At 39.9% G+C, this 27,983-nt stretch overlaps 1 protein-coding gene across 1 annotated transcript; it reads right to left on the reverse strand.

Moving 5' to 3' along the window:
- Positions 1-172: 172 nt before the first annotated feature.
- On the reverse strand, positions 173-27,906 carry synpr (synaptoporin). Its single transcript, XM_004068858.4, has 6 exons — positions 27,716-27,906; positions 27,514-27,579; positions 9,551-9,675; positions 7,475-7,673; positions 7,127-7,318; positions 173-1,589 (listed from the first exon to the last, which is right to left on the reverse strand). The coding sequence occupies exons 1-6, from the start codon at positions 27,731-27,733 to the stop codon at positions 1,374-1,376; spliced, it is 816 nt and encodes a 271-aa protein (XP_004068906.1). The 5' UTR covers positions 27,734-27,906; the 3' UTR covers positions 173-1,373.
- Positions 27,907-27,983: the final 77 nt, after the last annotated feature.

The raw sequence follows: 27,983 nt of genomic DNA on the forward strand, positions 1-27,983 counted from the left end.
TAAATGAAGAGATAATCAAAAATGCACTTTTAAGCATAGTTTTCTTATTATATTTCCCCTATCATGACAAAAACAACATAAGACCATGTCAAGAACACCATAAAACACAATTATCATCAGAGTGGGTCTTTAAAACAATTAACATTGTTTATGGCAAAAGAGGGACAGCAGATCAGAATCAGTTATGTATCTTTATTAGCTTAAAGTCCTGCAAAACATCCTCCACACATAAAACATCAGTCCTTGACATAAGACCATAACACATGGAATGTTCCGTTTACTTTAGTACATTAATGCAAGCCGCATGCGCAGAAAGTCAAAAGACAGGATTACAAAGTCATACTATTGTATACAGACAGTAACTGAGACGTTTCCTCTGATCCCACACTGACCGCACAGAACTCAAAACTGTAATCTTTCACTTACATACAGGTTAACTCACATTTAACTTTTTTATTAACACTCTGGTAATGCTTTTTTTTTGCTGGGCTTTGATAGAGATGGTGAACTTTGGATTTACTGATGTTTAGAGCATTTGAAGAACGCATAAGAACAGCAACTGTAATTCATGGTGACTTTGCTAAAAAAACAACAACCCATAAAGACAATAACTGCATACTAAAGCAGTTGCATATACACATTTCTTTGTAGCACAAACTTTGTAAAGAGTGCTTTGTAGAATGCAGGTATCGCTTTGGGTTTTCCATATCACATTTTTAAAGACAAACAAATCGAAGTAAAAAAACAAAACAAAAAAATTCTCTTTTCAGCACATATCAAATTTAAAAAGTACTATTAAAAATATCTCCAGTTAGATTTAAAAAGTTCTGTAATACCTGATAAGTTACCAGTGAGCTGTCAGAGCTGTGCTTTTATGTAAACCTCTATTTTCTGCACCCGCTTCATCCTCCTCCGACTTGCAGGTGGTTTGGAGTCTATTTTGTAAACGTTTAGACATACGACTTTTTTCCTCACTTGACAGAAAGCTTAGTATTACACAAATGTCATGCACTTTAAGACTTTTACAGAGAACATTTTCCTTCCCACACAGGAGTGCAAACCACTTCGAAAGAGACACACCAAATCGAAACAGTGTATGGCAGTTATCAAGCACGATGACAGTGAAACCATCACTGAGAGTTTCCAACCACTAGAAATACAACAATCAGCAAACGCAACCTTTTAAGGAGAATAAGAAAAATACTACATCAAATCATTTTATTCAATACCCCACAATACTTCTATCTACAATGGCTGTACTTGTATGCTTTTTTGCTTACAGATGACAAACTGTACCATCCTGCTTTACCAAACCTCAAACCAATGATGCCTTGGATTGAATACATATAGGTGCCACTTGTGAAAGGACAAAGCTACATTTGATTGGAGTAAGAGGTGGGCCCCCCCACCTGGCTGTATTCGGACGGCTGGTCCAGGCTGCCGTGGTTGTATGGCTGCTGGCTAAATGTGCCGGCCTGTTTCTCAGATGCTCCAGCTGCTAACTTTGATGTACCCTTATGCCAAGTGGTCTCCTTAAAGACAAACCAGATGTTGCCAGCCCAAAGAACAAAGTTGAGGAACCCGAACACCTAAAAAGAAGAACATAACTTTTTTTAAAATCGTTTAACACAGAGATCTGGAACCTTCAACACTGAAAAAGCCATACTATAGGACATCGCTGATTGGAAGATGACGTTTGTCCTTTATTTTAACTTAAAGTTTTATAAGGGATCAATCCCACTGAAGAAAATCAGAAATGATGAGAATTTAAATGCAGGCGGTGGAAGACTGAACTGTCCAGTGTGTTTTGTTTTTTTAACATTTCATTTTGGTTTCCGGAAATTACATTTGTTTTCCGAAATTTTTTCTTTTTTTGTTATGCAGTAGTGTATGGAATATTATTTTGTAATTCTGAAATGCTGTTTTTTTTTATCTTTATCTTTGTCTTGATTTATAAATTGTTGTGATCTTTAAAATGTTTTTGTGTTGACTGATTTTTTTATGTGATTTGCCCTTCCAGGCCACCATACAATAAGGGCGCAAATGGAATGAAATGCTTTCATGATTTTCTCATTGATAATAATTTTGTCCAGAATATGGGTTTGAAAACAGCTGTGATGTCAATTAAAGGACATACCTGAGTTCATCATGACCCCCTGGACAATTAGTTCTCAGTCTTCAATGAAGGTACCATCATTTTTGTCTAACCTTATTTTATTAGTTTTTTTAATTAATTCTGTTAATCAACAACTCAAAAGTAATGGATGATTTATATTATTTAATTTTCAATACATTTTAAATTATTGTTTTTTTTTTTTTTTTTTTTCTTTCCTTTTTAACTTGTTCTGTCCAACAGCTGAGCAAACAGATTAGAGCTGAAGGCTTTTTGTGTTGGACAGGTTTTACTATCACAAAAAGAGGTTATATAGCTTCAAGAAACTAGAGTGTAGATTTGTATAAACCCCTTTTTGTCGTATTATTTTTTATTTATTTGTTACATTTAGTGTGTGTGGGGAGGGAGAGGGGAAGAATGTGAGGGGAGGGTGGAAGAGAGTAAAAGGAAGAAAGGTGAAAAGGTGGGGGATACAAGCACTGATTTGACTAAGTTATTAATTTAAGCTGTAACAATTATACCAGATCTGCTGGAAAGACGAATGTTACATCAAAGGTGAAAATCTGACACTAAGATGAGCGAAAAAAAAAACTGTCCATCAATACACTGTAGGTAAGGAGGAGGGATGAAGCAGACAGGGAGCAGTGTGGCAGTGTGCACGTGCACGTGGGGGTGGAGATACATGCATGCTGCCGACGTGAACCGTGTGTTCATAAAGGGAGCCAGATCCTACCCAGCCAGACCAGCCAGACCAGGAGAGGGGAGGAGAGACCCCCAGGCCAGAAGCCCCCCCAGCATCCGGACCCAGGCAGCCCGGGAGGGGAGGAGGAGGGGACCGCCCACCCCACCAGCCAGGCACAGAGAGGGCCCCCCTACAGGGGCCCCCCCAATGCCCAGAGGCACAAGCGAACCCAGTGTCCGGCCCCCAGGCCACAAGACAGGAGCGCTTAGCCGTACCAGGCGGCAGCCATGGGGGCCACCGGGCGCCGGACACCGAGACAAAGGCCAGGGACGAAGCCAGGGCCCCCGGAACCCATGAGCCGGCCACCACCCGACCGGCGCCCCGTCCCCGCAAGCCAGCCCAGGCACGCGACCCTAGCAACCCAGGGATCGCCACGCACCCACAGCCACAGCCACCCCCCTAAAACCCTACGCACTACAACCCCCCCCCCCGCCATAATATCTGACCCCCCCTCCCCAACCCTCTCAGTGCCCTCCCCTCTCTGTGATGGGGAGGGAAAGCCCCAGAGGGTCCCAGCGAGCCAGCCCCCAGGTCGGTCCTACCCATGCACTCACACACACATACTCACAATCATCTGGTTACCCTCCCTACCCCCGCCGCCAAGCAGTAACCCCCCCCCCCCAGCCGGCCGACCCCCAGCGCCGCATGCCCGACCCTTCCCGCAGCCGACAGGACACCCATAAGCCCGGCCGCCCTGAGAGGACCAGGCGGGTGAAGACCGGCCGCCCCCCCCCGACCCCACCCATGTATGGAGGTGTGGGAGTGCTGTGTGTGTGCTGCAGGTAAAATAGGAGGTCACCAGTGTGGGGGGCTCCACCGCTGCCAAGCCGCAAAGCCCCCCACTCTGGAGTCCCTCTGTGAGTGGTGTGTATTTGCTGTGTGTGTGCTGCTAGCATGCAGTGTGTGTGTCTACAGAGGAAGTTAAAATTGTGGGGGGGCCAGCGAAAGGTAAGCACGGATGTTTCACCGTGCCCCCCTCCACCAGACCCTCTCCACAAGGCCCTAGGTGAATCAGAGTGTCTAATATGCAAGTAACAAGCGGGGAGGAGGGCGGGTGCCAACGAGAACCCAGAGAGGGGCATCCCCAGTGAGCCCCGCCAGCATACCCCTCCCATCCAGATCCCGGGGCCCTATGTGCCTGTGTGCAATATTTGTTTGGGTGAGAGCGGGGAGGAGCGGGCGGATGGGCACAACCGGGGGAGAAGGCTCCCCCGAGCGACCGGCCCCCCAGCCGGCCGCGGCAGGCGCCCCCCCTCCCAGAGCGGCCGGGCAGCCAGAAACGCCAAGCCAGCCACAGCTGGAGGCCAAAGCCTCGCGGCGCCGAGAGACAGCCAGCAAGGAAGGGTCCCGGTGCCAGAACGGGGGGGCAGGGGGTTCAGCCCCCACCATAAATTATTGTTTCTTTTAAACGCTTCAAGTCATTTCAGTGAGCATTGTGGACTTTCTTTCTTTAACTGAGGGGTACCAACAATTTTGTCCACCACTGTAGTACAAGTAGCAGCCAGCAGAACTCTTACCCTGATGGGGTGGGCATTTTTGCAGGGGACTTTAATCTTTCTTAGCTGAAGTCAGTTCTTTCAAGATTTCCTTAGCATGTGAATTGTGTCACAGGTGGAATAAAAGCTCTGAGCAAGGTTTACAGCAGCATCCTGCTAATCCATGCATACATCCCCCTTTGAAAAAGGCTTCCATCAACCACAGGGACTATAAAAACATGACTGGAGGGAGCAGTGGAGCAATTACAGGACTGTTTTGAAAATACAAATTGGGCTATGTTTCAATACCAAACTCTGGAAGAATGCACCTCATCTATGCTTTCGTACATAAACTTCTGCATTGACAATGCCACTGTTGTCAAACATCTTCGGAACTATTCCAACCCAAAACTATATTTTTTATTTCTTCCCTAAGATTTCTTTCCCAGTTTGGAGCACGTGACTTTTACTTGCAACAATAGGTAGATCATCAACCCAGATTATTACCATCACTATGTCAGTTTCTTTTTGTTTACCATAAACACAACAACTGACAGGAATCAGTCAGTCTGCCTATTTAATGGGGGAGACAAATATTCACGTTGCTGTTTGGTGAAAAGGTGTGTAGCACACTGAACATGGACAACAGAAAACGAAGGAGAGAATTGTCCCAGGACATTAGAAACAAAATTATAGACAAACATCGTAAAGGTAAAGGCTATAAAACCATCTCTGAGCAGCTTGAAGTTCCTGTGACAACAGTGGCACATATTATTCAGAAGTTTAAGACCCCCGGGACAGTAGCCAACCTCCCTGGACGTGGCCGGAAGAGGACAGTTGATGCCAAATTGAGGAGACGGATAGTTGGAACTGTTTCCAAGGAGCCCAGAAAAACCTCCCAAGAGATTAAAGGTGAACTCCTAGATTAAGGTACATCAGTGTCAGATCGCACCATTCGTCGTTGTTTGAGCCAGAGTGGACTTCATGGGAGACGACCAAGGAGGACACAACTGTTTCAGACTGGAATTTGCAAAAATGCATGTTGACAAGCCACGAAGCTTCTGGGAAAATGTCATTTGGACAGATGAGACAAAACTGGAGCTTTTTGGTAAGGCACATCACTATGTTCGTAGACTCAAAAATGAAGCATCCAACCAAAAGAACACAGACCCTACAGTGAAACATGGAGGAGGCTCAGTTCTGTTTTGGGGCTGCTTTGCTGCATCGGGCACAGGGTGTCTTGAAGTTGTGCAAGGTCAAATGAAATCTCTAGATTATCAAGGATAGAGTATAGAGTATAGAAATGTGCTGCCTAGTGTCAGAAAGCTTGGTCTCAGTCGCAGGTCATGGGTCTTCCAACAGGACAACGATCCAAAACACACAGCCAAAAACCCCCCAAGACTGGCTAAGAGAAAAGCGTTGGACTATTCCACTATAAGTGGCCCTCTATGAGCCCAGATCTGAATCCCATTCAACATCTATGGAAGGAGCTGAAACATGCCATTTGGTGAAGACACCCGTCAAACCTGAGACAACTGGATCAGTTTGCTCATGAGGAGTGGGCCAAAATACCTGTGGACAGGTGCAGAAGGCTCATTGACAAATACAGAAACCATTTAATTGCAGTGATTGCCTCAAAAGGTTGTGCAACAAAATATTAAGTTATGGGTACCATAATTTTTGTCCAGCCCTATTTCCTTCGTTTTTTTTTAAAATAATTCTGTTAATCAACAACTCAAAAGTAATGGCTGATTTTGATTATTTAATTTTCAATCAATTTTAATTTATTGTTACTTTTGAACGTTTCAAGTCATTTCAGTGAGCATTGTGGACTTTCTTTCTTTAACTGAGGGGTACCAACAATTTTGTCCACCACTCTATGTATTTTTCCCAGAGCAATGGTGGCATTTTGCATCAGATGCAATGTAAGCAGCGGTTACCATGACAACAGTAAACCCACGTGGCAGATGCATAAGTCTGCATTTAACAGTCAAATACTCCAAGTCTGGGGAACAATGTGTGTCCACAATCACTACATTATTGTATCTGCTGTTGTTTACGTAGATGTAAATCAGTCATCCTCTGCTCTTACCAAAGTTGCTGTTCTTCTTGTGTTAGTGAGTGAACATCCTGCTGACTCAAATGCGGTTTAAGCCACGTTCCTGTTATTATTATTCAGAGGTTGTCTTTTCAGTTGTTCCAGTATACCGGCTCTGCAGCCTCGTGTTATTTTCCTGTTTTCTTTTCCTCTTTGGCTTGTTATGGAGAAGAACCATTCATGGAGACCCCAGAATCCTGGCTATTTCCACAGGTATAATGTGAGAATGTTGATATTTTGACGTGATCAATATTATTGTCCCAAAGCAAAATCTTAGGTACAGTCATAGTCCCATTCACCCATGCACACACAAATTCACACACTGATGGTGGCTCCGCTGGCACCAAACTATAACCACCATGAGCAATGTGGCGTTCAGTGTCTTGTTTAAGGACACCTTGGCACAGTGGTACACAGGGCGGGTCAGCCTCTCTACATCTGCACCATGGCCGCCCCAAAAGAAATGTGTTTAGTTTTGAAAGTACACTTGCAAAAACACAAACTTGTCTTTTTTATCAATGTACCATCAACTTGTCTTGGGACTAAAGATGGAAATTTAAAAGGCTAAAATCTTAATGTATATATTTGCATTTTTAAATTTTATATTACTGTATGCTGTCCCTGTCTTAAACAAACAAACAAACAAGCAAATAATCCACTGGGGACCAAGCTCTCTGTGCCCGCTCCTGTAAACGTACCACTGATGTGTTGAGCCCAGACCAGCGAGGTCCATGGAGAGAGCCACACTTGTTTGTTGGGTCCTTGCAGGCAGGGATGAGGAGCTGAACCTCATCTGGGTCAGTGGCCACTTTCACATCAGACAGAGCTTTGGCCCAAGCAGAGGAGCTGACCAGCCACATGAAGGAGAACACCACTGTCACTATAAAGTCCTGACAGAGAAAACACAGAGGACTTGGAACAAAATCAAGGCAAGGTCTTCTCATTTTATTTCCATCAGGCTGCAAAAGAACGAGTGCTTAGAACTCTTGCTGAAGGCATCCGAGTACAATTAATAACTAAAATGTAAGAAAATGTATTAAACTTACAATGAATGGTCCGCGACTGTTTTCACGGTACTTGTTCAGAAAGAACACGTAGACAGTGGTGGCCATGAGGGAATACAGGAAGGCAAAGACTGCAATGGTTACGAAGAACTCAGCAGATGAGGAGTAGTCTCCAGTGAGAAAAACGCGCTCCCTCCTCGTGGCCTCACACACGGGGGCTTCAAAAGACACCTGATATAACCTGGCAGAACATGCAGAGAGGTTCAGCGGTCAAACTCAAAGAAAGCTTTATTTAAAAATTAACTTTATCTCAATACAAGTAAAATAACCAATATACTAACAAACTCAAATATGCTTTTTTTCCTAAAATATATTTAATCTGATTTATAGTTTGTGTTTTTTACAAGAGAGTCTTTTATAAAGATGGAATAATTTTGATTTTTTTTTTCAAATATAAAATAAAATAGTTATATAAACATAAAGGAAAATGTTCTCAAAAAAGGGGGAATAAGAAAATCTTTTTATTTTGCCCCCCAAATCTTACAATATTTGATGCATACATTTTTACATATTATACATATATTTATTCACATAAACACAAAGGAATGAAAGAAAAATGCATCAAGGAACCACATTTTAGAGTTCACTTTAAGATTCTTTTATTTGTTTTTAAATCTTTACATGATCTTGCCCCGCTGTACCTGTCTGAACTTCTCTCTCCCTATTCGCCGGCCCGGTGCCTCCGATCAGCTGATCAGCTGCTTCTGGAGGTACCGAGGTCCAGACGGAAGCTCAGAGGGGACAGAGCTTTTTCTGTCGCTGCTCCAAAGCTTTGGAACTCTCTGCCACTGTCAGTAAGAGAAGCTCCATCACTGTCCATTTTTAAAACACGCCTGAAAACCCATTTTTATGCCCTGGCTTTTAATACGACATGAGACTTCTGTTATTGCTGTGTTGCTGTACTGGTTTTTATTGTTTTATCTCTCTATTTTTAATCTTGTGTTTTAAGATGTTTTAGTGTTTGTTTTCTTCTTTTCTTGTGTTCAGCACTTTGTGTCGGCGGCTGTTTACTGAAAGTGCTATATAAATAAAGATGAGTTGAGTTGAGTTGAGAACCAAAACAACATCATGAAGTCATGATTGTCTGTACATTGCCCCGCTAGGCTTTGCATTTACTAATTTATACGTTTCCAAAGTTTTTATTTTGTATTTTTTTTTCAATTGTGTCACATTTTTACTCATTTAAAAAATTGGCTTCATGTTATTCGACATTATCACCCCACTGACGGAAATAATTTTTGGGTATTTTGATTTCATTTTTCTTTTTTAGTAAAAATTGTCCTTCTAAAGAGATTTTATTTGATCTGTAGAAGTACTTTCTTTCTTTTAGTTTTGTAAATGATCTGCATTGTATTATATTTCATTATATCTGTAAACTTTAGTCATTTTGATTCATAGAATAAGATGCTGGTGTGTTCATAAAATCCCACTTTATGAATTATTCGTATGGCTCGTTCTTGTAAAATGCAATCATTCCCCATAGCTCAATACCATAGTTGAGGTAGGGCAGTACAAGCACACAATATAACATAGTATTATGATTGAGAAAATATTAATCCTTGCTATACACTCCTTTATATTTTTAGCAAAATTTTTAACTTGGGCTTTCCAACTTAATTTCGGGTCAATTACAATAACTAGGAATTTAATCTAATCTACTCTTATCTGTGTGTCAAAATTACCTTTATGTTGATCTTTCTATGATCAAAAACTATCAATTTTGTTTTGCCTAAATTTATTGATAATTTGCTTTTTATCAAGCCATAGTTTCAGTTTTGATAGTTCTGTCTTGACCCCATCTAACAAGTGCTTTATGTTCTCTCCTGCACAGAAAACATCAGTGTCATGATCTCCTGAAAGTCATCACTGTTGATCTATAACACAGACAACTAACTTCCCACTGCCACTTGTGCCCCTTTGCCCCCGAATCTCTGTTCCTTTTACCTCTAGATTTCTTGATTGTTATTGTTTCCTGGCATGTTTTGAGTTTTGGAAGTGGCATTATGTGTGGGTAAACCAAACTAAAGTCATAATGAACACAGAAAAACCTCCACTCACCTGAAAGGATAAGCAAAGTCAATGCCCATGCTCAAGTTGCTACTGGCCTTCTCCATGCAGTCCACACTCACGCGCAGCTGTCCTGAGTAGCCGCCGCATGTCGCAAAAGCAAAGATGGAAAAGAACTGTGGTGGGACAGAAAAAGGATAAAGGAAAATTCAAATGACTGCAGTGTTCATGTGATTCACTGTGCTGTATGTCTCCAAACTGTGCAAACTACAGTATTTCTGGAACAAAACTACAAGAAGGACCACCGGGAGAGCAGAACCACTGGCTCTAATGAGGTGAACAGTTGAAGGCCAGAAAGCAGATCATGGGGAAGTACATGTTTGATGGACTTCAAACCATCTGGTAGATTTTATTTCAACAGAAATACAGTAAAAATACTTGCATTTAAATTTTTTTTAATTACCATATCGCAAATCACAACCTCTGTTAAATTAGCTCTTTATTCTTTCATATAAATATAAATATATGCTTACTTTTACTCACATTTCATAACCATAATAGTCTGAGTTTTAATCACATTACAAAATTATTGACAATGTTTTACACTCAAATATGAAACGGTGTATTATTTTGGCCACATGGGGGCAACAAAGCATCATTCAACACCAAGAAGGATTACTAAAGTTTAACGTTGGGTTCTGATGCACTCCAGCCACACGACTGCTTCATAGCACAACCCAGCTTTTCTTCATCTGAAATAAAAGTGAATATTCAGTCTGAGTTTTAGAAATGAAATTGTAGATCAAACAAGCAGGAGTTAAATTATTACCCAATAAACCCAAAAGATTTTAGAGGCAGAGACTATATTGCGCATTTCAGGTACCTTGTCGGCTCAAAAACGTCCTACAAAAGCTAGGCTGACAGTAAACTGAGAGACTCAATAATTCTGTTTTGTGTTTGTTGATTATCTGCAGCCTCTGGACATCATAAACGTCTTAAACCTTGAACACACTGTGTAAACTTTTATGTGTACTATGGTTGGTGTCTGACAAACCAACATAAGAAATAATTGATTCTGAGGATTTCCCCCAACTATAAACCAAAAAACAAACCTTGTTTTTTTTTTAAACCGAAAATTGTGACTTTGTAAACCACTCCCCCAAAAAAGTTTAACTTAAGGACTTATTTTTTTCTCAGCTCACAAAAAGTTAATACTATTATATTTTTTATTTAAAAAAAATATATAAAAAAATGGGATTTGCAATGAATTGCAATTTCTTGGTGCATTCATATTTTCATACAGCTTTTGGGACTTTACATACTAGAAATTCTTGAGACAACTTGCTAAATGGGTGTTTGTTGACATAAAAGAGCCTTTGAAGATGCTCAGTTTTCTCCATTCCTTCCAAGGTGTAAAAATATCAAACCCACATAACCGTTGTATCATTTTATTTTATGTTTGGAGGTACAAGATAGTAAATGGCATATACTTATATAGCACTTTTTTTCTACCATACTCGAAGGTCCAAAGTGCTTTACAGTGACAGTCCCATTCACACACTGATGGTGGCTCTGCACCCATACACTGGCGCCAACCTTCCATCAGAGCCAAGGTGGGAACTGAACCTGCAACCTTCCGATCAGAGGTTGGCCACCCTACCACTGCACAACGGTTGCCATCACTTTGTTTTCATTCCGTACATGTAGCTTTTTATCCTCAAATGTAGTTTATTGTTTTGTTTTTCTTTGTCGTCTTTTTTCTTGTCTGTTTTTTTTCGTGCTGAAACTGCAGGTGAAACAAAACCTGATATTCTTTTAGTCCCCTGGCGATGAACTCTGAGTTTCGTAGAGCACAAAAACATTTGGACAATGATGTTCTCACCAAGTACTGTAATACCAAACACTAACAAGCAACTAAAGCCCATCTTTTGCCCCCACTATGCATGTTTGGCCCAGTTGACCAGATAAGCCTCCCACAGCCTCAAGAGATCTCACAGTCGTAATCACCATAATCAGAGCTGATGCCTGGTTAGCATGAACTTCCCCTCTCACATATTGCAGGCAGCTGCACATGCAGCTTGCCAGCAGCTGGGCAGGATACTCATCTCAGTCGGAAAACACCTCAGCCTCTGGAGGGCACTTTCTGACCGCTGAGAAGTGGATCATTTGCATTCATCCTGGAAATCTGGACCAGTATCAAGTTGTGGGCCATATTCCAGACACAAGGGCTTTCTTTTTCTTTCTCCTTTTTATTTCATTCTTATCTATTTAAAGGCAAAGCTGAGGAACTAGTGGTCTTCCCACCCAGATCAAACCTTTACTGTAACTATGCAAAATTTAGTTACTTCAGTTTAATTTCTATTCTCTATAGAGTCTATTTGATGATGTCCTGTAATTAAACAATTTAACACACTTCCAAGTTTTTATTGATGTCAGGGTTTAATAAGAAATTAAATATCCCATCCATCCATCCATTTTCCTAACCTGCAGTATCCCTTTCAGGGTCACGGGGCTGCCGGAGCCTGTCCCAGCTAAGGCAGGGTACGCCCTGGACAGGTCGCTAGTCTGTCACAGGGCCACACAATCACTCCCACACACATGCACACCTATGGACACTTTAGAGAAACCAATTAACCTATGAAGCATGTTTTTGGACTGTGTGAGGAAGCCGGAGTGTCTACACAGATGCACGGAGAGAACATACAAACTCCACACAGAAAGGTCCCAGCTGGGATTTGAACCAGGGCCTTCTCGTAGTGAGGCAAGAGCGCTGACCATGCAATTATCAGTAATAAATAAATTAGATGTAATCGCTTTAGTTCCATTCCTTGTTTTAGAAGGAAAGACTTTAGTGAAAGTCTCAAAAAAGGTGCAAAGACAGATAAAAATAAGCTAAACACACAAACCTTGCCGAGTGGTTAAACATTACAAACAGATGCAACTCGACTTTAACCACGGCCAGGAAGTAAAAAGTACCTCTATAACACAGAAACAATGATTATAGGGTCAGAATATAAATAAGAGGACAATCAGAAATGCAGTCTTGCAGCAAAAGATATGTTCACACAGCCCTCTGCAACATGTGTTCAAGCGACCACTTCCAAAGAAAAGTCTTTGTAAATGCCCGTAAATGTGCGTATTAGGTTTCTGCATGCAAAACTCTTACGTTCACATGTTTTTACGCAACTTTCTTTTGACCATTTTCTGGCTCTATGTACAGAACATGCCTACTAAAAGCACATTGAAAGCTACGGTAAGGTCAAACATTGACCAATCAGGGACTCGGATCTCATAGGGACATATGGATGCTGTCCCTTTTAATTGATGGATATAATAAATCATTCGCACATGCGCAGTAGTGTTTGAAATACCGGAAGAGGAAATGAGTTCCGCTGTAAACAAGCCGAGCTGCCATATACATAGATATCTGGCAGCTCGGTAATATACGAGATTATCTTCTAATTGTGCTTTTATTATTGTTATGAATATTATGAAGCGCATGTTCGCTCATCGTTTTAATTTTAATCCGTGTGGTCAGTGCTTTTTTTGTGGAAGAACGGAGCCGGAAGAAGCCAGGGTTAGGAGAAGGCTAAGACGTGCTAACAACATTAGCCTTTGATGAACATAAAATCCATGCGGGAAAAGCTGCAATCTGCATCTTGGCTGCACGTAAATGTGTGGGAAAAACATCAGCCTTTATTTTGTCGGGACACAACTGGAAACACAAATCAACGTGATTGTTTGAACAGTTTGTAAGGACTGAGCGGCATTTCTGCTTTGAAAAGCTCACACACCGCCCCAAAGCCGCTGTGTGAGCTGGCGGTCCGAGCTCTGCCCGGAAACACATTTTTACCGGGAGACCCGGTTCTCCTGAGTTCAGTAGCTCGTTCACCTAGAGCTGCGGGACGGATCGCAGTCCGAAGTCTTCCCCACATAGCGCACACTTAACAAAGCATCCTCCCTTCCCCTAAACACAAAGTCCGGCTGCTCTGCTAAGAGACACAGTCGCTGCTGTCACGGTCCACTTGACTAATCAAGTTCAGGAGCGGACTACTTCTTTTCTATTTTTTTTTTTTTGTTAAAGTCACTTCCCTCAATTTATACTGGACATTATTTTTTCGTCGCGGATGAGTCATTAGTTGGAAAATAAAATAAATTAAGTAATAAAGTAAAATAACGAACAATAATTATATAATTATTTTTCGTAATTGTATAGTTAAGAAAAATCCCCCCCCCCCCCCCCCCCCCCCCCCCGATGATATCATCGTCCAACCCGATGTTTTACTGTAAACATCGGCAACTGCCAATTTAAGGGACATTGCCCAACCCTAGTTTAAAGACAGAGGGTAACGTAGACAACAGAATCAAGATAAAAACATGAAAGTAAAGGTCATGAACAAGGAAAACACAACTCAGGAGAAAAACACAAGAGCTAAGCTAAGCTTTTGTTTTCTTTATTGGAGGCTTTGTGTAATGTTTTTACAGTTAGAGAAATCTGCTGTCACGTGAGTTCCATTTTTACTATATCTCATCTTGTTAGAAAATAGGCTTGGGTCTACTATTTGACAAATGGATCCATTGTGTAAACATAAAAGATCAATTGAAAATAATGGGATAATGGTAAATGGCGTATACTTATATAGTGCTTTTATACCTACAAGGCCCAAAGCGCTTTAGAGCCCAGTCACACACACATTCACCCCCCCAAACAAACCACATAAAAACTGTATAAATTCCCAAATGCACCTGAATTGTCTGGATCTATATGAAGAGATGGATATTGTTAAATGCTTATTTGAACAAACCAAATAAAGAAATGTGTCCCAAAGCCTGACACAATAGATACTTCTTCCTAATTATCAGAAACAGATAAACATCTCTTTCCCTCTTTATGTCTGTATGCTCTCTCCTGCAGCTGCCTGTGATTTTCGACTCGGGTTTAGCCCCTCTCATTTCAAGCTGGGGCCTTTGAACAGGAGAGCGTGGCATTGTGGAAAGAGGGAGGATGCTAAGCCTCGTGCCCCTGTGTGTTTATCTTCCTCTTCCAGCTGGGCTCCTCGGGGAACAAGAGATAGAGAGGGGAGAGAGAGGGGATGTAAAAAGGGAGGCAAATACGGAGAAGATAGAAAAAAGCCAGAGCACAGGAATGAAACCCGTCTGCAGTGTAAACAAAGCTACGAAGAACATCAGTATGCCTTCATCCCAACTGACCTACATGGCATTAAAACTAACAGTCTACTTTGAAAATCACGTTTCTATTTTAAAGTCCCACTCTGATCATCTTTTGCTCTATTTTAAAGGCATTCCCAGTGGTCTTTGAGTATGGTTATGCTGTAATTAGCAAAAATAAATAAAAAATACTGTGTTGTTTTCTAGGACATAGTTTCTGCAGATCTGCAGTAATTCATTAGAAATTCACCTCTGGGTTGTGGGCGGGAATATTGGCGCAGAGTAAGCCTTCCCTCAATTTCCATCATTTGTTTACACTCTCTCCCGCTATCTTAAAGCCCCTCATAATCCCAAAGTAACATTGCTTGTACAACAAAACTGGTGAACAATATTGAAGCTATCCAGTCATACAGTTTTGAGCCAGATGCCAGCAGACGAGGAAAACAAAGACGTTCATGGATCTAGTTGTCTGCACCTGGATGCAGCAGAATGGAGCAGGCAGGGAGGTTGTGGCCCAATGACTGTTAAATTGAAGTTATCACAACTTCTGCTCCTGATTGACAACGATTTAAATGAAGAAATACTCAGAAATGCAATGTTAAGCGAAATTTTCTTTATACATTTCCTCCATTAATAGGAAAATGTTAAAAACACAATTTTCATTGGAATGGGTCTTCAAAATACATTTGGGACATTTTCTAAAGTGATAAAAAGATAAACCACAATAATATCTGCAGAATCAATTAGGCGGATGCAGATTCTTTCAGGGAATGTCACTCCACATCGGAGTGAGCTGTCAGGAAGAGCAAAGGATGGCTGAGGATTATGAAATTGATCCATCGGCTTGCTTTCAGGCTTGACCACCAGCAATCTAGCCAACATTAATGTGCTTGGCTACCATTTATGTAGACGGATGCACATGCGTGAATGTGTGCTGCAAAAAAGACACAGCACGGAGAAAATCAGCAGAAAACACGGGAGAAAACTACCAAGAAGCCTGGGTAAAAGAAGGATGTGTGGATGTAGAACAAAAGAAAATCATGTGTCACAGGAAGGTGATGAAAAGCTGAACTGACAGAGGGTGAACCAAGAGAGGAGGTGAAGATCAAGTTGAGCTGAAATTGATAAGCTGCACTTGACATTTTCAAGAACTTTCTCAGATGCCTACCTCATCTGCTTGAGTCAGTAGCCTCTGGTTCAATCTGAAGTGGCAATCTCAGAATGAGAAATCCCTCTCAAAAGACAAAAAATCTCAAATCTGAAACATCCTGTAGCACTATGTGAAACACAGAGCAATGCTTAGATTGAGAATGAGAAGCACAGATGTGTTTTTTCTGACCAGAATGTGAGTGTTACGCTTAAAGTCTAATCACAGTTATCTGAACTCTTTGAGGAAGAGCAGAAATTAGCGAGAGGCTGCAACTAGATTATAATAATGTTGAAAATAATTACGGTGTTAGAGGTATTATAGGGGTTTTTCTTTCTGTTACTGTTAACACATTTGTAATACAATCTGTAACTTGAAACAGAACTAGCCTGATAGTTCCTAACATGGTTTTATTTTTAAAAAAAGCGTTGCTATGATTGTTTTTTTGGTATCCAAGTATCATGTTTATTCCTATTATTAATATTTGAAACAATAAAACAAACTGACATATTTTCCTCCTCCCTTCCACCTGTTGTCATCCAAACCCTCATCTGGAGGCTCTGAACAAAAAATAATGGAAAAAGTTATTAAACGCTGACAATCTGAAGAACAGAACAGAGCAGGGACGGCTGTGGCACTGAGATGGAGGGGATAACCTTTAATTGCAGGTTTGGTTTGGTTCCTGCTCTAGCTGCTCATGTGTGTTGATGTGCCCTTGGGCAAGATACTGAATCCCACATCGCTCCCAGTGACCTGGTTAGTGCCGGTGGATGGTAGCTCTGCCCCCATCTTTGTATGAATGTGTGTGAATGGATGAAGGGAGTCTGACTGTAAAGTGCTGGACAAGGGCTAAATAAGTTCGCCTCATTCCATCAAAAACTGGCTCAGTGACCTTTTGGAGTGTCCATTCTGAGACTGGAAGGTTGTAAATTCAAATCCAAGCCAAGTCATACCAAAGAATAAAAATGGGACCCAATGCCTCCCTGTTTGACAATCAGCATGAAGGGGTTGGATTGGGGGTTAAACCACCAATTACAGTAGTTCCTGAGAGTGACTGTGTCTCCCAGAGGGGATGGGTGAAATATAGAAAACAAATTTCACACACCTAGGTGTGTAAAAACTACTGGCACTTTAACGTTAACAATGTGCACGTGGTCAATAGCAGAAAATAGTAGACAATAACAAAAATTAGGGTATTGCTCAATCAGTTGGGTGGGTACGGCTGTTGCACAGGAAATCTGGGTTCGCTTCCCAGGCAGTGTAATGAGCTTCATCCAGTGTGGCTCCTTAGGAAAGACCCTTCTCACTACTCCCTAACTATGTAGCCACAGGAAATCCCAGATCTAGGTCTCTCTGTGCCGGTCCCCAGCCTGGATTAAATACACGGTTGTGTCAATCTCTGCCAAACCACTTGTGCGAATCGGTGAAAGCTGATTTGCTGTGGCGAATACAAGCAGGATATGCCGAAAGATTATTAACTCTGTTCCATCATTTTGCCTCTCTTTGTATAGGATGGTTGAGATTTTTTCAATGCAAAAAAAATTGCTGAAACATGTACTAGAAATATTGTTTCATTTTAGGGATGCACGGCATGAGGAAAACTCGCGATATGCGATATTGGTGATTAATATTGCGATAACGATATAATTTGCGGTACATAAACAAAGAGCAAAACAACCAAAAACTTCATTACCATTTCATTGCAACAGTTTAAAGATTATACTCAAAATGACCCTCGTCAACATAGGAGGCGAACATCTAACATAATAGGGCTCCATCTGATTGGTCAACAACGTCATGGGGTCCATCCGATTGGTCAAATGCATAAAGGGATTTATTTGATTCGTTAAATGCTTCAAGTTGCCACAAGATTGTTTAAGGACATTTAGGGTAACCATTTTTTGCTATTTTCGCTGTCTTTTGCGATATTCATATTGCACAGCTTGATATTGCGATAAGGATAAATTTGCGGGATATTGCGCAGGCCTATTTCACTCTAATAAAAACATCAGAAGAAATTTTTGCATTAGTATTTACAAAGTTGTTGTGGCACTTATATAGATTGTTGTATTTGATTTTTGTGTTGTATTTATTTTAGAGACTACGGTTAGGAGGCACAAAATCAAAGAAAACTGAAAACATTTTTTCATATAATCCAATCCTTTCAAACTTTCTTGCTTTGGCTTTACATTTGATATCACAATTAGAATAATATATATATATATAATATGTGCTTGTTAGCATGGCGGCGAATGTGAATTTGGATTAGAGAAACTCTGTGCACAAGCGTGTTGGAGTATTTCACTGGCTGGATGTGAATGTGCAAAATAAATTTTTGTGAACACAGAGTAAAAATATCTCATCGTCTCCACACAGGCAAAAGCCCCTCCCCAAAAACACAAACACACATAGAAAAAAAACGCCTCGCTGCTGTAACTGGCTGGCATGCAAATATGAACAATTTTACGTCAGCTAGTTACATACAAATACAGTTAAAACAGAAGTAGCATTTTATTTAAAAAACTCAATTTCATTAACTGAAAAGAGATTGAATTACTGTGAAAATAACAGCCAAAAAACCGATACTGAAAGCTGTCTCATTTAGGCTTTAGTTAAAGATTTGCACAAAATCGGGAAAAAAAACCAAAACCTATTTAACTCAAATGACCAACCTTAAAATATTCAACTTGAAAACTCACAGAGATGAGGGCCAAGTACTGGTAGCAGAGACGAAACTGTACCAAGATGGTCCAAAAAATGCAGCGTGTCCTCAGAAATCTGATCCAATATTTTGGTTGACCGCATAACATTCTTGTCCCAGACTGCTTCTAAACGGCTTTGGCTTCCTTTGAAACCACGATCCCAGCTGCCAAAGATATCCAATCCTTACTTTATGTTTATTAAGGAACATGCTCACTGATGTTTTGGGGGATTGATTTTATCTTTGTTGATCTGGATGATATCCTGATATTCTCCAGGTCTGAGGAAGAACACATTCAGCATGTTCAGCATTCACACCATCAGTCAGAGAAGTGTGAACTCCATACTTCCTCCACATCATTTTTGTGACTTATCACCGAATCAAGATGGACCCAGTCAAAGTAGAATCTGTGGTTCATTCATAAGCATTTGAAGAGGTTTGTAGGTTTTGCCAGTTTTTAGAGAATATTTATCTTAGGGCTACACTAACCCTCGTCAGAAAGAATTTCTCAATGGTCTACTTTAGCGGATGAGATTTTTTGTGAGCTTAAGGCCAGAACTATATCCGCACCCATTCTGACGATGCCTCACCCAGATCATCAGTTTATTGTTGACGTTGACGATCCTGATATCGGAATAGGCGCCATCCTTTTCCAACGGTGGAGTAAGGATTTACTGTTACAGCCATGTACTTTTTTTCTGTCGTCAGTTATGACCTACTGAGAGACACTATGATGTAGGTGATCGTGAGTTACTGGCCATTAGCAACAGTAGCATCGAGACATTGGCTAAATGGCTGTTCCCGCCATTTATTGTCTGCACAGACAACACAAACCTGTCCGATCTACAGATTGCCAAATGCTTTAACCCTTTCACGCCTTATGTTGCTAATTTGCAGCATACCATTTAATCCAGAATCCACTTAATTTCACATCATCTTAAAAGGAAAAAGCACTGAAGATTTTTTTTGTGTTAAAAATAAAGTCAGGCATAAAGGGATTAATCCTCAACAACTTAATGTTGTTTTATAGACAAGGTTCCAATAATTTTAAGGCTGACGCTCTATCCTGACAACATTACAACGCTGAAGAAATGATGAAGCCACAGTATGTCCTCCTTCCAACAGCCCGCCTGGCCATGCTCCACATGTACACTGAAGGGGAGATTGTGTCAGCAGTTCCCAAAAATTCTGCATGCTCAGTAGATCAATTTCTTTTGTTTGTCCAACCTGAGTGCTAAAGTCCTCCAACATACTTAATTCTATTTTACCCTTTCTGAAATTTATTTATCTTATTATTATACATGTTCATCTGTTTTTACATGTATGTATTTTATTCCTTTCACATTTTTTTCTAACTCTAACAATGTTTTCCTCAGAGGAATCCTCCCCATCAGTGAAGCCTCCTCACTGAACAGGGTCAATGCAGTGGGATCTCCCGGCTATTGCTCCTTGTTCATGTTGTAGAGTCCTCTGTGAACATGAAGTGGGGTGGTCGCTGCTGTGGACAGGTCCCCAAAATATTGTTTCCCCTCTTCAGTACCAATCCATATTTTTACTTTGTACCTCATTGTAATATACCAATATACTATTAATATACAATTTTGTGTTTCACTTTGTTGTGTACATTTAATATGTATGAAAATTGCTTTAAAATAAAGTTTGATTTGATTTACAGACAGCTAATGCAAAACGCAGCTCAGATTCATCTCGCCCTGCATCTCCATGTTCAACCCAGCTGTAAGCATGACTGACCACAAGAGCATTTCCATTTATTTTTATAACAGTGCCCTTTCTTCATGCCCTGCATGTTTCTGTGCAGAACTAGTAATATTTTTAGCCAAGTAAACAGCAACAGCAAAAATAATCAGAACCTGAATCCTGAGTGGTTAAAAATAAGGATGTCTAAAGGTGGAATAACATAAGCTAAGCTTTAAGGTTATCAGATGACATTCAGCTCTTTATAAGGTATTTTAGATGGTGTAAGTTAAATATTGTGATCTCTGCCAAACCACAAAACCAATTAAGCTCAGTTCACATGTAAATAATTAATTTTTCTGGCATTATTGAATTAAAAATGGATTTGATGTCAACATTAAATCTTAAACTAGTTTTGTTTGGTTAAAAAACAAGTTTTAGAAGACTGAAGATTTTTCTTCAAAAGGTGTGGCTTTTTTCCAAATTAGAAAAAAAAAAATCCTCATTATGACTGAAGGAAATATTCCCCTTTTTGCTCAGACAGATTTAAGCCCAAGCAAGGAAGCTTCCCTCCTGATAGATGTCTTACAAATACAAGCCGACAGGCTACCCTTACAAAAAGTGTACCCAAACCGGCCGAGGAAAAATCCTCCAAAAAGTTGATATAGCTGACTAAATCTGCAAAAACAAAAATCTATTAAAGACAATATACAAACATTATACCAATAGACAATACTGCAACTAAAGATTTGGCTCAAGTGTGCAATCCAAACATCTTGCCAGCAGTTGGAAGGCTTCTAGAAAATTATGTAAAGACTATATTTGGTACAGCTTTGTAACTTTTAAAAAGCTGTTGGCTTTGGAAGGAAAATTGTTAAATATTTGCTGCCTCAAAACTACAGTATGAGCAAGTGCTCATGTGTGACTGAAAGTCATCATGTTTGCTGTCCCATTATCTGAATTCTTTGAGGTATTTATTGTGACCAGGTATAGAATTGCACATCTTAAAATTTGTTAAACTTTGAACAATGACAATTCTGTTCATGTGGGTTTACTTATAAAGCCTCTGCTCAAAAATGAAACAATAGAGAATTCTTTACCTAATCATTTTCCTGTATTGGACTATATTCCTTAAATATTAATCCAACACATCGTCCCAAGTGGACTGTAAAAATAATGAGATATACCCAAAGAGTTAGTGTACATTATGCATTTTGTCTAAAGAATTAATAAAATATCATGTGTTATATGAACATGTCCCATGACATTTCCATTTTTTCAAGCTCTTCCCTATGCATGAACTGTCCTAACACCTGTGCTCATCTGTGAACTGTGTGCATGTGTGACGACTTACACGAACAGACAATGCACAAAAAAACGCAGGAAAGGTCAATCTTTTCCCGCTCTAAGACAAAAACCTGCGCACCACCATCTTAAGGGAAACAGAGGTCCAGCTCAAAACTAATGCGGCAGGAAAGGCCACGTCACATCCAGGAACTCACCAGCTACTAACATGCACATCCTCAGCAAGTCTATTTTAGACGTCTGTAATGTATGAGGTAACAACATACAACAGTGGACAACAACTACTCATCCGCATAATCTGAACCACATATTGCTAAAAGTATTTTATTATGACATTAAATAAGTCTTCTGAGGTTTTTATTAAGATGTGGTAAATAAAAATCATCCAACAGTAAACATTATTAGAGGAAAATAAAATAAATGCTGCACATTTCTGTACAAAGATCAGATTTTACACAAATGGATTTTTCCAAGATGGAAGTTTTTTAACATAATGAATTAGTTACACTTTATACAGCTGAGTAGTTCCATCTGGTACCTTTATAGAAACCTGATGACAGAGAAAACATTAAACAGCACAACATGTCAAGAACAAAGGAAGTAAAAAATCCAAACTGCAGTTCACAATCCTACAAAGACAACAGAGACCACAAGAACCAGAGAAAGAGTTTTCTGATGAACACCCTACGCTGCAGAGCGACTTCCAGCAAACCCCGGCCTATGGAGTCACTGAATCTAATGTCATGACCCACACAGCACCCACTGCTTAGTCCAGAAGACAGTGGTGTTTCTATAACAGCATAATAATAAACTTCCAACAGAAATACGCATGGAGCAATAGGCCTTGATATGATTTAAACTGTTATGTTGGAAAACCGCTGTTTAAACAAAAACTTGAATGATGTTGAAAGTTAGCAAAACTGGTTCTGTATGAGTGAAGCTATGGGGCTGGGTTTAAAATATTGAAACACCTATTGATGCAAATATGTAACAAACCTTTTCAACACCAAAATTACTTTAGAAAGCTACACAAGAAGCCAAAACAAACGTGACTTTTTAGCTGGAAATAAATTCAGGCATCAAGGAGTTGGATGAAACAATCTCTAGCAAAATATACAACATTGGTTTATCAAATACATTTTTTCAAGCACGGAGAAGTCTTTTCTATTGGTTTTAAATATAAAAAAAGTAGCGATGAAATGTTCCCCTCTGTTCAGTTTAAATCCCTGGTAATATAAAACCTTGTTTTCACAACCAAGCAAAGGCGGTTTTACAATAGAAATATGTGCAATGGAGTTAAAGACTGCTGTCAGTCTGCAGTGACGCGTCGGATGGTTCAGGTCTCGCCGTCGCTCTTTAATTTCTGAATATGGACACTTTGAAGGCCATTAACTCGCTTCTACCATGGTCATTTACAGAAGAAATAAATATTCAATCAATTTTTAGTTCTTTGTTTTTGTTTCTTTTTCCGGTTTAAATCGCTTTCATGGTTTTTATGGTAACTGCTGTTCCGGGACCGACCTTGACTGAAGTGGCAAAGGAAAGCGGTATAAATGCTGATTGTCAGGATGGGTTAAATAAAGCATCAGTTCAGAGAGAAACTTCCCCTCTTACCGCTTGTTTTTGTCCAGATGATGAAGCTAAGTTTGATTGAGAAGCCAGCGCAGTGATATAGAACATTTAAGTTATGTGAGCAGAACTTCTCTTTCAAGTGGACATCATCACTGTCCATTATCACGCTTTAATCCACACCAGCAGCCAATCAAAATCGGGTATTCATCTGGACCATGGTATAAAACACTGTTGTTAGTGTATTTTGGACTATTGCTTAAAGTTACTCAGCAGATAAAGCAAAAAGTAGCCAAAATGTTCCCTACTATTTAAAAAAAAGTTATGTTGAACAGCCCATTTTATACAGCTGATGATGAATTATTAGCTATGAACATGACATCCATTAATTGGGCAAACTGTCAGCAAACTCATTTCAATTTAGCTTCTATTAGGACCTACTCGATCTGATTTTCTTTTCTATAAACAAGCTTTTTTCCCTATAAGACTATTGACATGTACAGTGTGAGTAAATAGAGACCACAGGCTGTCCCCCCCACACACACGTTTTTTATGTCAATAGCCCTGTGTCACCCCATCAAAAGAAACTGAGCTATTTCAGTGGTGAATAACAGATCTTTGGGCCCGCCAAGTCTCTTGCGATATCTGTCAACAGCTGTCCCTTGGTCTCTCTCCAGCTTTCTTTCACTTATTTTCCATTTGGGTGTTTGTGCATCTGTCTGCACTCACACTGAAAGCATTGTAGAACAAGCTGTCAAGGCCTACGCTGTGACAGATTATTAAAGTGATAGGTCTGGGAAGGAGCAACACAAAGCATGACCTCTAAAAAAAGGTTTTCTAATTGTAACAGAAATAGACAGAATGATGGATACATGTATACGGTGTGTGTGTGTGTGTGTGTGTGAGATCTATGCATTCAAATTGAGAAAAACCGAAGTATCATTTGTTTATCGAGACATGTTCAGTTATTTGGTATTAATCATTTTTCCCAATTCTGAAAAAAAGAATAAGGCGTTTAATTTGACTTCCAACTCTGAATATAAATATATTGCCAGTAATAAAAAAAAGGCTGAATATAGTTAGATCCATAACCAAGTGTCAGAAAATGCATGCACACAAGCTGTTTTCTAAGGATCAAAAAAACAATGGCACAACTGATATCAGCACAAACAGCAGACTTTATAAAAGGATTTAGAGTGTGCTATGCGACACTGAATTAACTCCATATGCGACAGCCATAGAGAGTTTCAAAGGAGTGCAGGAGAGTCAGAACCACAAAATGATATTTGACCTCATGTCAGAGGAGATATTAGTTTAAGAGCCACATCAAAATATTTCTGAGCACCGGCAAAGACATTTGGATGTTACCAGGAGATATTTAACGTGAGAAAGTATTCAGAAAAACGCCTGAAAATGGGTGTCAAAGCAAGACGGCCATAAGATGAGGTCAAGAGGAAATTGCAATTAAACCTCTGCAGATCAGGCAGGTAGGGGGCTAAAACAAGTGATGCATCTGACCAATAATGAGCAACAGATGGAGCTTTTTACTGTGAAGAGCAGAGAACGTGAAAGCTGTGTAACTTCTGTTGTTGGGACTTAACTGTTTGAAAAAGCTTGTAGGTGTGACATAGAAGTGTGCCATAAGCAATGGACTATTCTAAACTGTCGCTCAGTGGAAACGAGGCTATAGTGTAACTTTTGTCAAGGACAATAGGTAAGTTGATTGGTGCAACTTATTGTATGTTTTAGATTTTTTTTTGTAGAGAAGTCAGGGAGACTTATGTTTTCTTTATGTTTTAATTGTTTTAGTGGTGAGATACAGCAAGTAAGGCCTTGTTTTGTTATGTTTTGTTTGTTTGTTCTGCCATTTCTTTGGCCCAACCTTGGTCCCCAGCTCCCCTCCTCTATTTGTGCTTATCTTTAATAATAAAAAAATGAAAAATAAAAATCAATCATGTGTCTTAAATTGTGATCCCTTCAAGCCCTTGACCTACAGTATTTTGGTCGAAACATCATCTAAAGCTGCAAACTTCACAGACTTTTATTACAGTAAAAAAGAAAAAACATGAACACCTCAGACTAAGAAAAAAAGAGAGAAATTTGTGTACAGTGAGGTGCTAAGAATGATATCTTTGAAAAGTATGGTCTTATGTGAGTTTTGTGTAAATCGAGGGCTATTACTGGTAAATTACTCTCATGATGAAGGGTCAGGTTCAAGTCACAAGGACTCTGCTTGCAAAACGGCACTTTTTGATCACTTTGATCATTTACATCATGTGCTCAGGCAACTGTTCTCTCCCCCCATCCGCCGCTTCTCAAACTCGCACGCACGAGCACGATGACAAAAACAGTGAAGACTTTGGGCACATCTCAAAGGACAGCTTCTGCATGAGTTGGTCCACAGTGGAGAGGAGGGAACCTTACAGCTATTTGGAGCTGAAGATGCCAGCCGCTGACATCTTGCCACACAAGCCAAGAGCAGGCATACACACAAGCACTTTTTTATCTGTGCACGGACTCACCATTACTACTGGATTCCCTGATACCTTTTTCAAAATCCAGGTTTCAACTTTGACCTTTTGAACCTTCTCATTTTAGTTTTTGTAAGGCTGTCAGGCCCAATGAGATATTTGCAGGTATAGTGATGCTAGAGCAAACACACCCTGAATGACTGATAGTACTACTAAGGTAAAAAGAAAACAACACAAACTAGGATCAGACCTTAAGGGGTTGAAGAAGACATCTTTCAACAAAGCCTTAAAAATTGATTTACTGACTGGAGATCAACTTGCAATGTTGTAGACAACACTTTAGTCTAAAACTTAAAACCTTTGTTACATTTCAATAAAGATTAAAAGCCAACAATAGTTTTGTCAACACACAAAATAGGTATGTCTAACTGCATGTTTACAATAACATTATTTTGGTCAACTTTTTTTTACTAATTTGTAAAGCAAGATAAAGCAGACAAGCGGAGGGAACATTTTCTTAGAGAACCACGCCAATGAAAATTGTGTTCTATTTGTTTTTAACATGTTCTTGTGGAATTTTTCATATAAAAAGAAAATTAGGTCTTAATTTTTTAAGTATTTCTTTATTCAAATCGCTGTGAATCAGGAGCTGTCTGCTATACGCTATTTGAAAAGCTTGTTGTAGAAGCTACAAGAGGCGGGCCACAAGCTTTCCACTCCGCTCCATTACAAACATCCACTTGCAGACAAATAAATCCATAATGTCTTAATTTTCCACGTCTGCACTGGGATCTGACCCAAAACTATACGATGAAATACTTTGTTTGGTTGCGGTTGGGAGGGGCTGTAAGCTAGCAGGAGACAGTGTTAACAAAGGGGATGATGGGAAATGATTACAGGTTTACTCCCCGCTTAGAGTCCTGATCACAACTCAGAGGTGAATTTCTAATGAACTCCTGCCACTCTGAAGAAAAATGTCCCAGAATTTCTTTTTTTTTTTTTACATTTTGGCTAAAAATGGCATAATCATAAATAAAAGACCACTGTGGAAACAACAAATCAAAAGATGAGTGGAGTGAGACATAAGGTACTGCCAGCAGAAGGTCACTTTAGCAGTGGCAGGAATGTACACTACTGTAAAAACGTATGGGCTAAAATGGAGCGATGCTCACATAATCAACCCCTACTGTACACATACACAGAAAGAAAGTACACTAGTGTGCTATATGATAGTGTTTTCTGTTCCACAAAAATCCTAATAATTCTGGCACACACACTCGCACACACACTTTCCAAAGCGGAAACCTTTCTTGGAAATCCTCTCGTGTGTTTTCACACTTAACTGCTTTGTCTCAGACAAAAACCCAAGAATTTCAGGTTTTCACCCATTGGATTTTCTTTACATTTTATTTTAAATTGATGGGATTCACTGGGAGAAACACAAACCATCTAAGCAAAAGCTGAATGCCCTCATGGCTACAGTATTTTCTCTAAACTCACATCAAAGAAATTCAGCTATTTTTTCTGGCTCCAGGCTTTTCTGCAATGGAAAAAACACACGAGGCTGCTACCCACACCAGACAGAAAGATGAAGTAAAGCTTTGATTCAGTCAAAAGTACCCAATTATTATTATTATTGGATTTTTTTAAATGACTTATTTGTAACTTTTTTCTATTTTATTTTTGTAGATTATTCAATTATTTTCCAAATCACAGATTTATCAATTCTTGCATTAAATCTTATGATTTTTATGTGAGTGCCATACCAGAGTGTTAAAAAAAACCCTCAACATGCACATTTCTACCATAAATCAATGCAGCAGTTTGATGCCAACCAAATCCGCTTCAGTGTTAAAAATAAAAATAAAAACTACCTATATTTGATCTATATCATTATGTATAGCGAACAAAAACACAAATAAATAAGTTAACACACGCGAGTTTAGTTCCAACTCACCCATTCCAAAACACGGATAAATGCCAGAGGCAGCTTGAGCACCTGAAACGTCCCCACAGATGCGAGCTGCGAGCAGACAAAGAGGAGCATTAAATTAAACAAATCGAGCAGCTGCCAATAATGACACGTTTATCAATTGAGCCTCAAAGCGCATCGTGTAAGAAAAAAAAAATCGTTTAAGACGTTCTTTTTCTTCGTTCACCTGGTTAGCGGTGTCCATGACAGCAGCCAGGCACTATTATTGTTCTGTTTTCCGTGTAAATGGATGTGGACAAGCTCAAACCGAAGGCAGGAGACCCGACTGATGTGTCTGTCGCGAGTAAACACTTTCTCCTCTGGCGCCGACTGCGTCCGGAAAAACACGAGCGTGCTTGGATATGATGGATTGCCATGGTGACGGGCACGAGCTCACATCTAGAAAAATTGTGGGAAGTCATTAGCGCCTGCTTTATTTTTTTTAATTACTTTTG

This window comes from Oryzias latipes, chromosome 5, assembly GCF_002234675.1.
Source record: "Oryzias latipes chromosome 5, ASM223467v1".
Taxonomy (NCBI): Eukaryota; Metazoa; Chordata; class Actinopteri; order Beloniformes; family Adrianichthyidae; genus Oryzias; species Oryzias latipes.

What these genes read in the sequence shown, in the direction of transcription:
- synpr (XM_004068858.4), bottom strand. An exon ending in TTATCCGTGTTTTGGAATGG is followed by an intron (nt 9,676 to 27,513) that starts GTGAGTTGGAAC and finishes GTCCCACCACAG; the next exon opens with TTCTTTTCCATCTTTGCTTT. An exon ending in GACTTTGCTTATCCTTTCAG is followed by an intron (nt 7,674 to 9,550) that starts GTGAGTGGAGGT and finishes ATGTTCTGCCAG; the next exon opens with GTTATATCAGGTGTCTTTTG.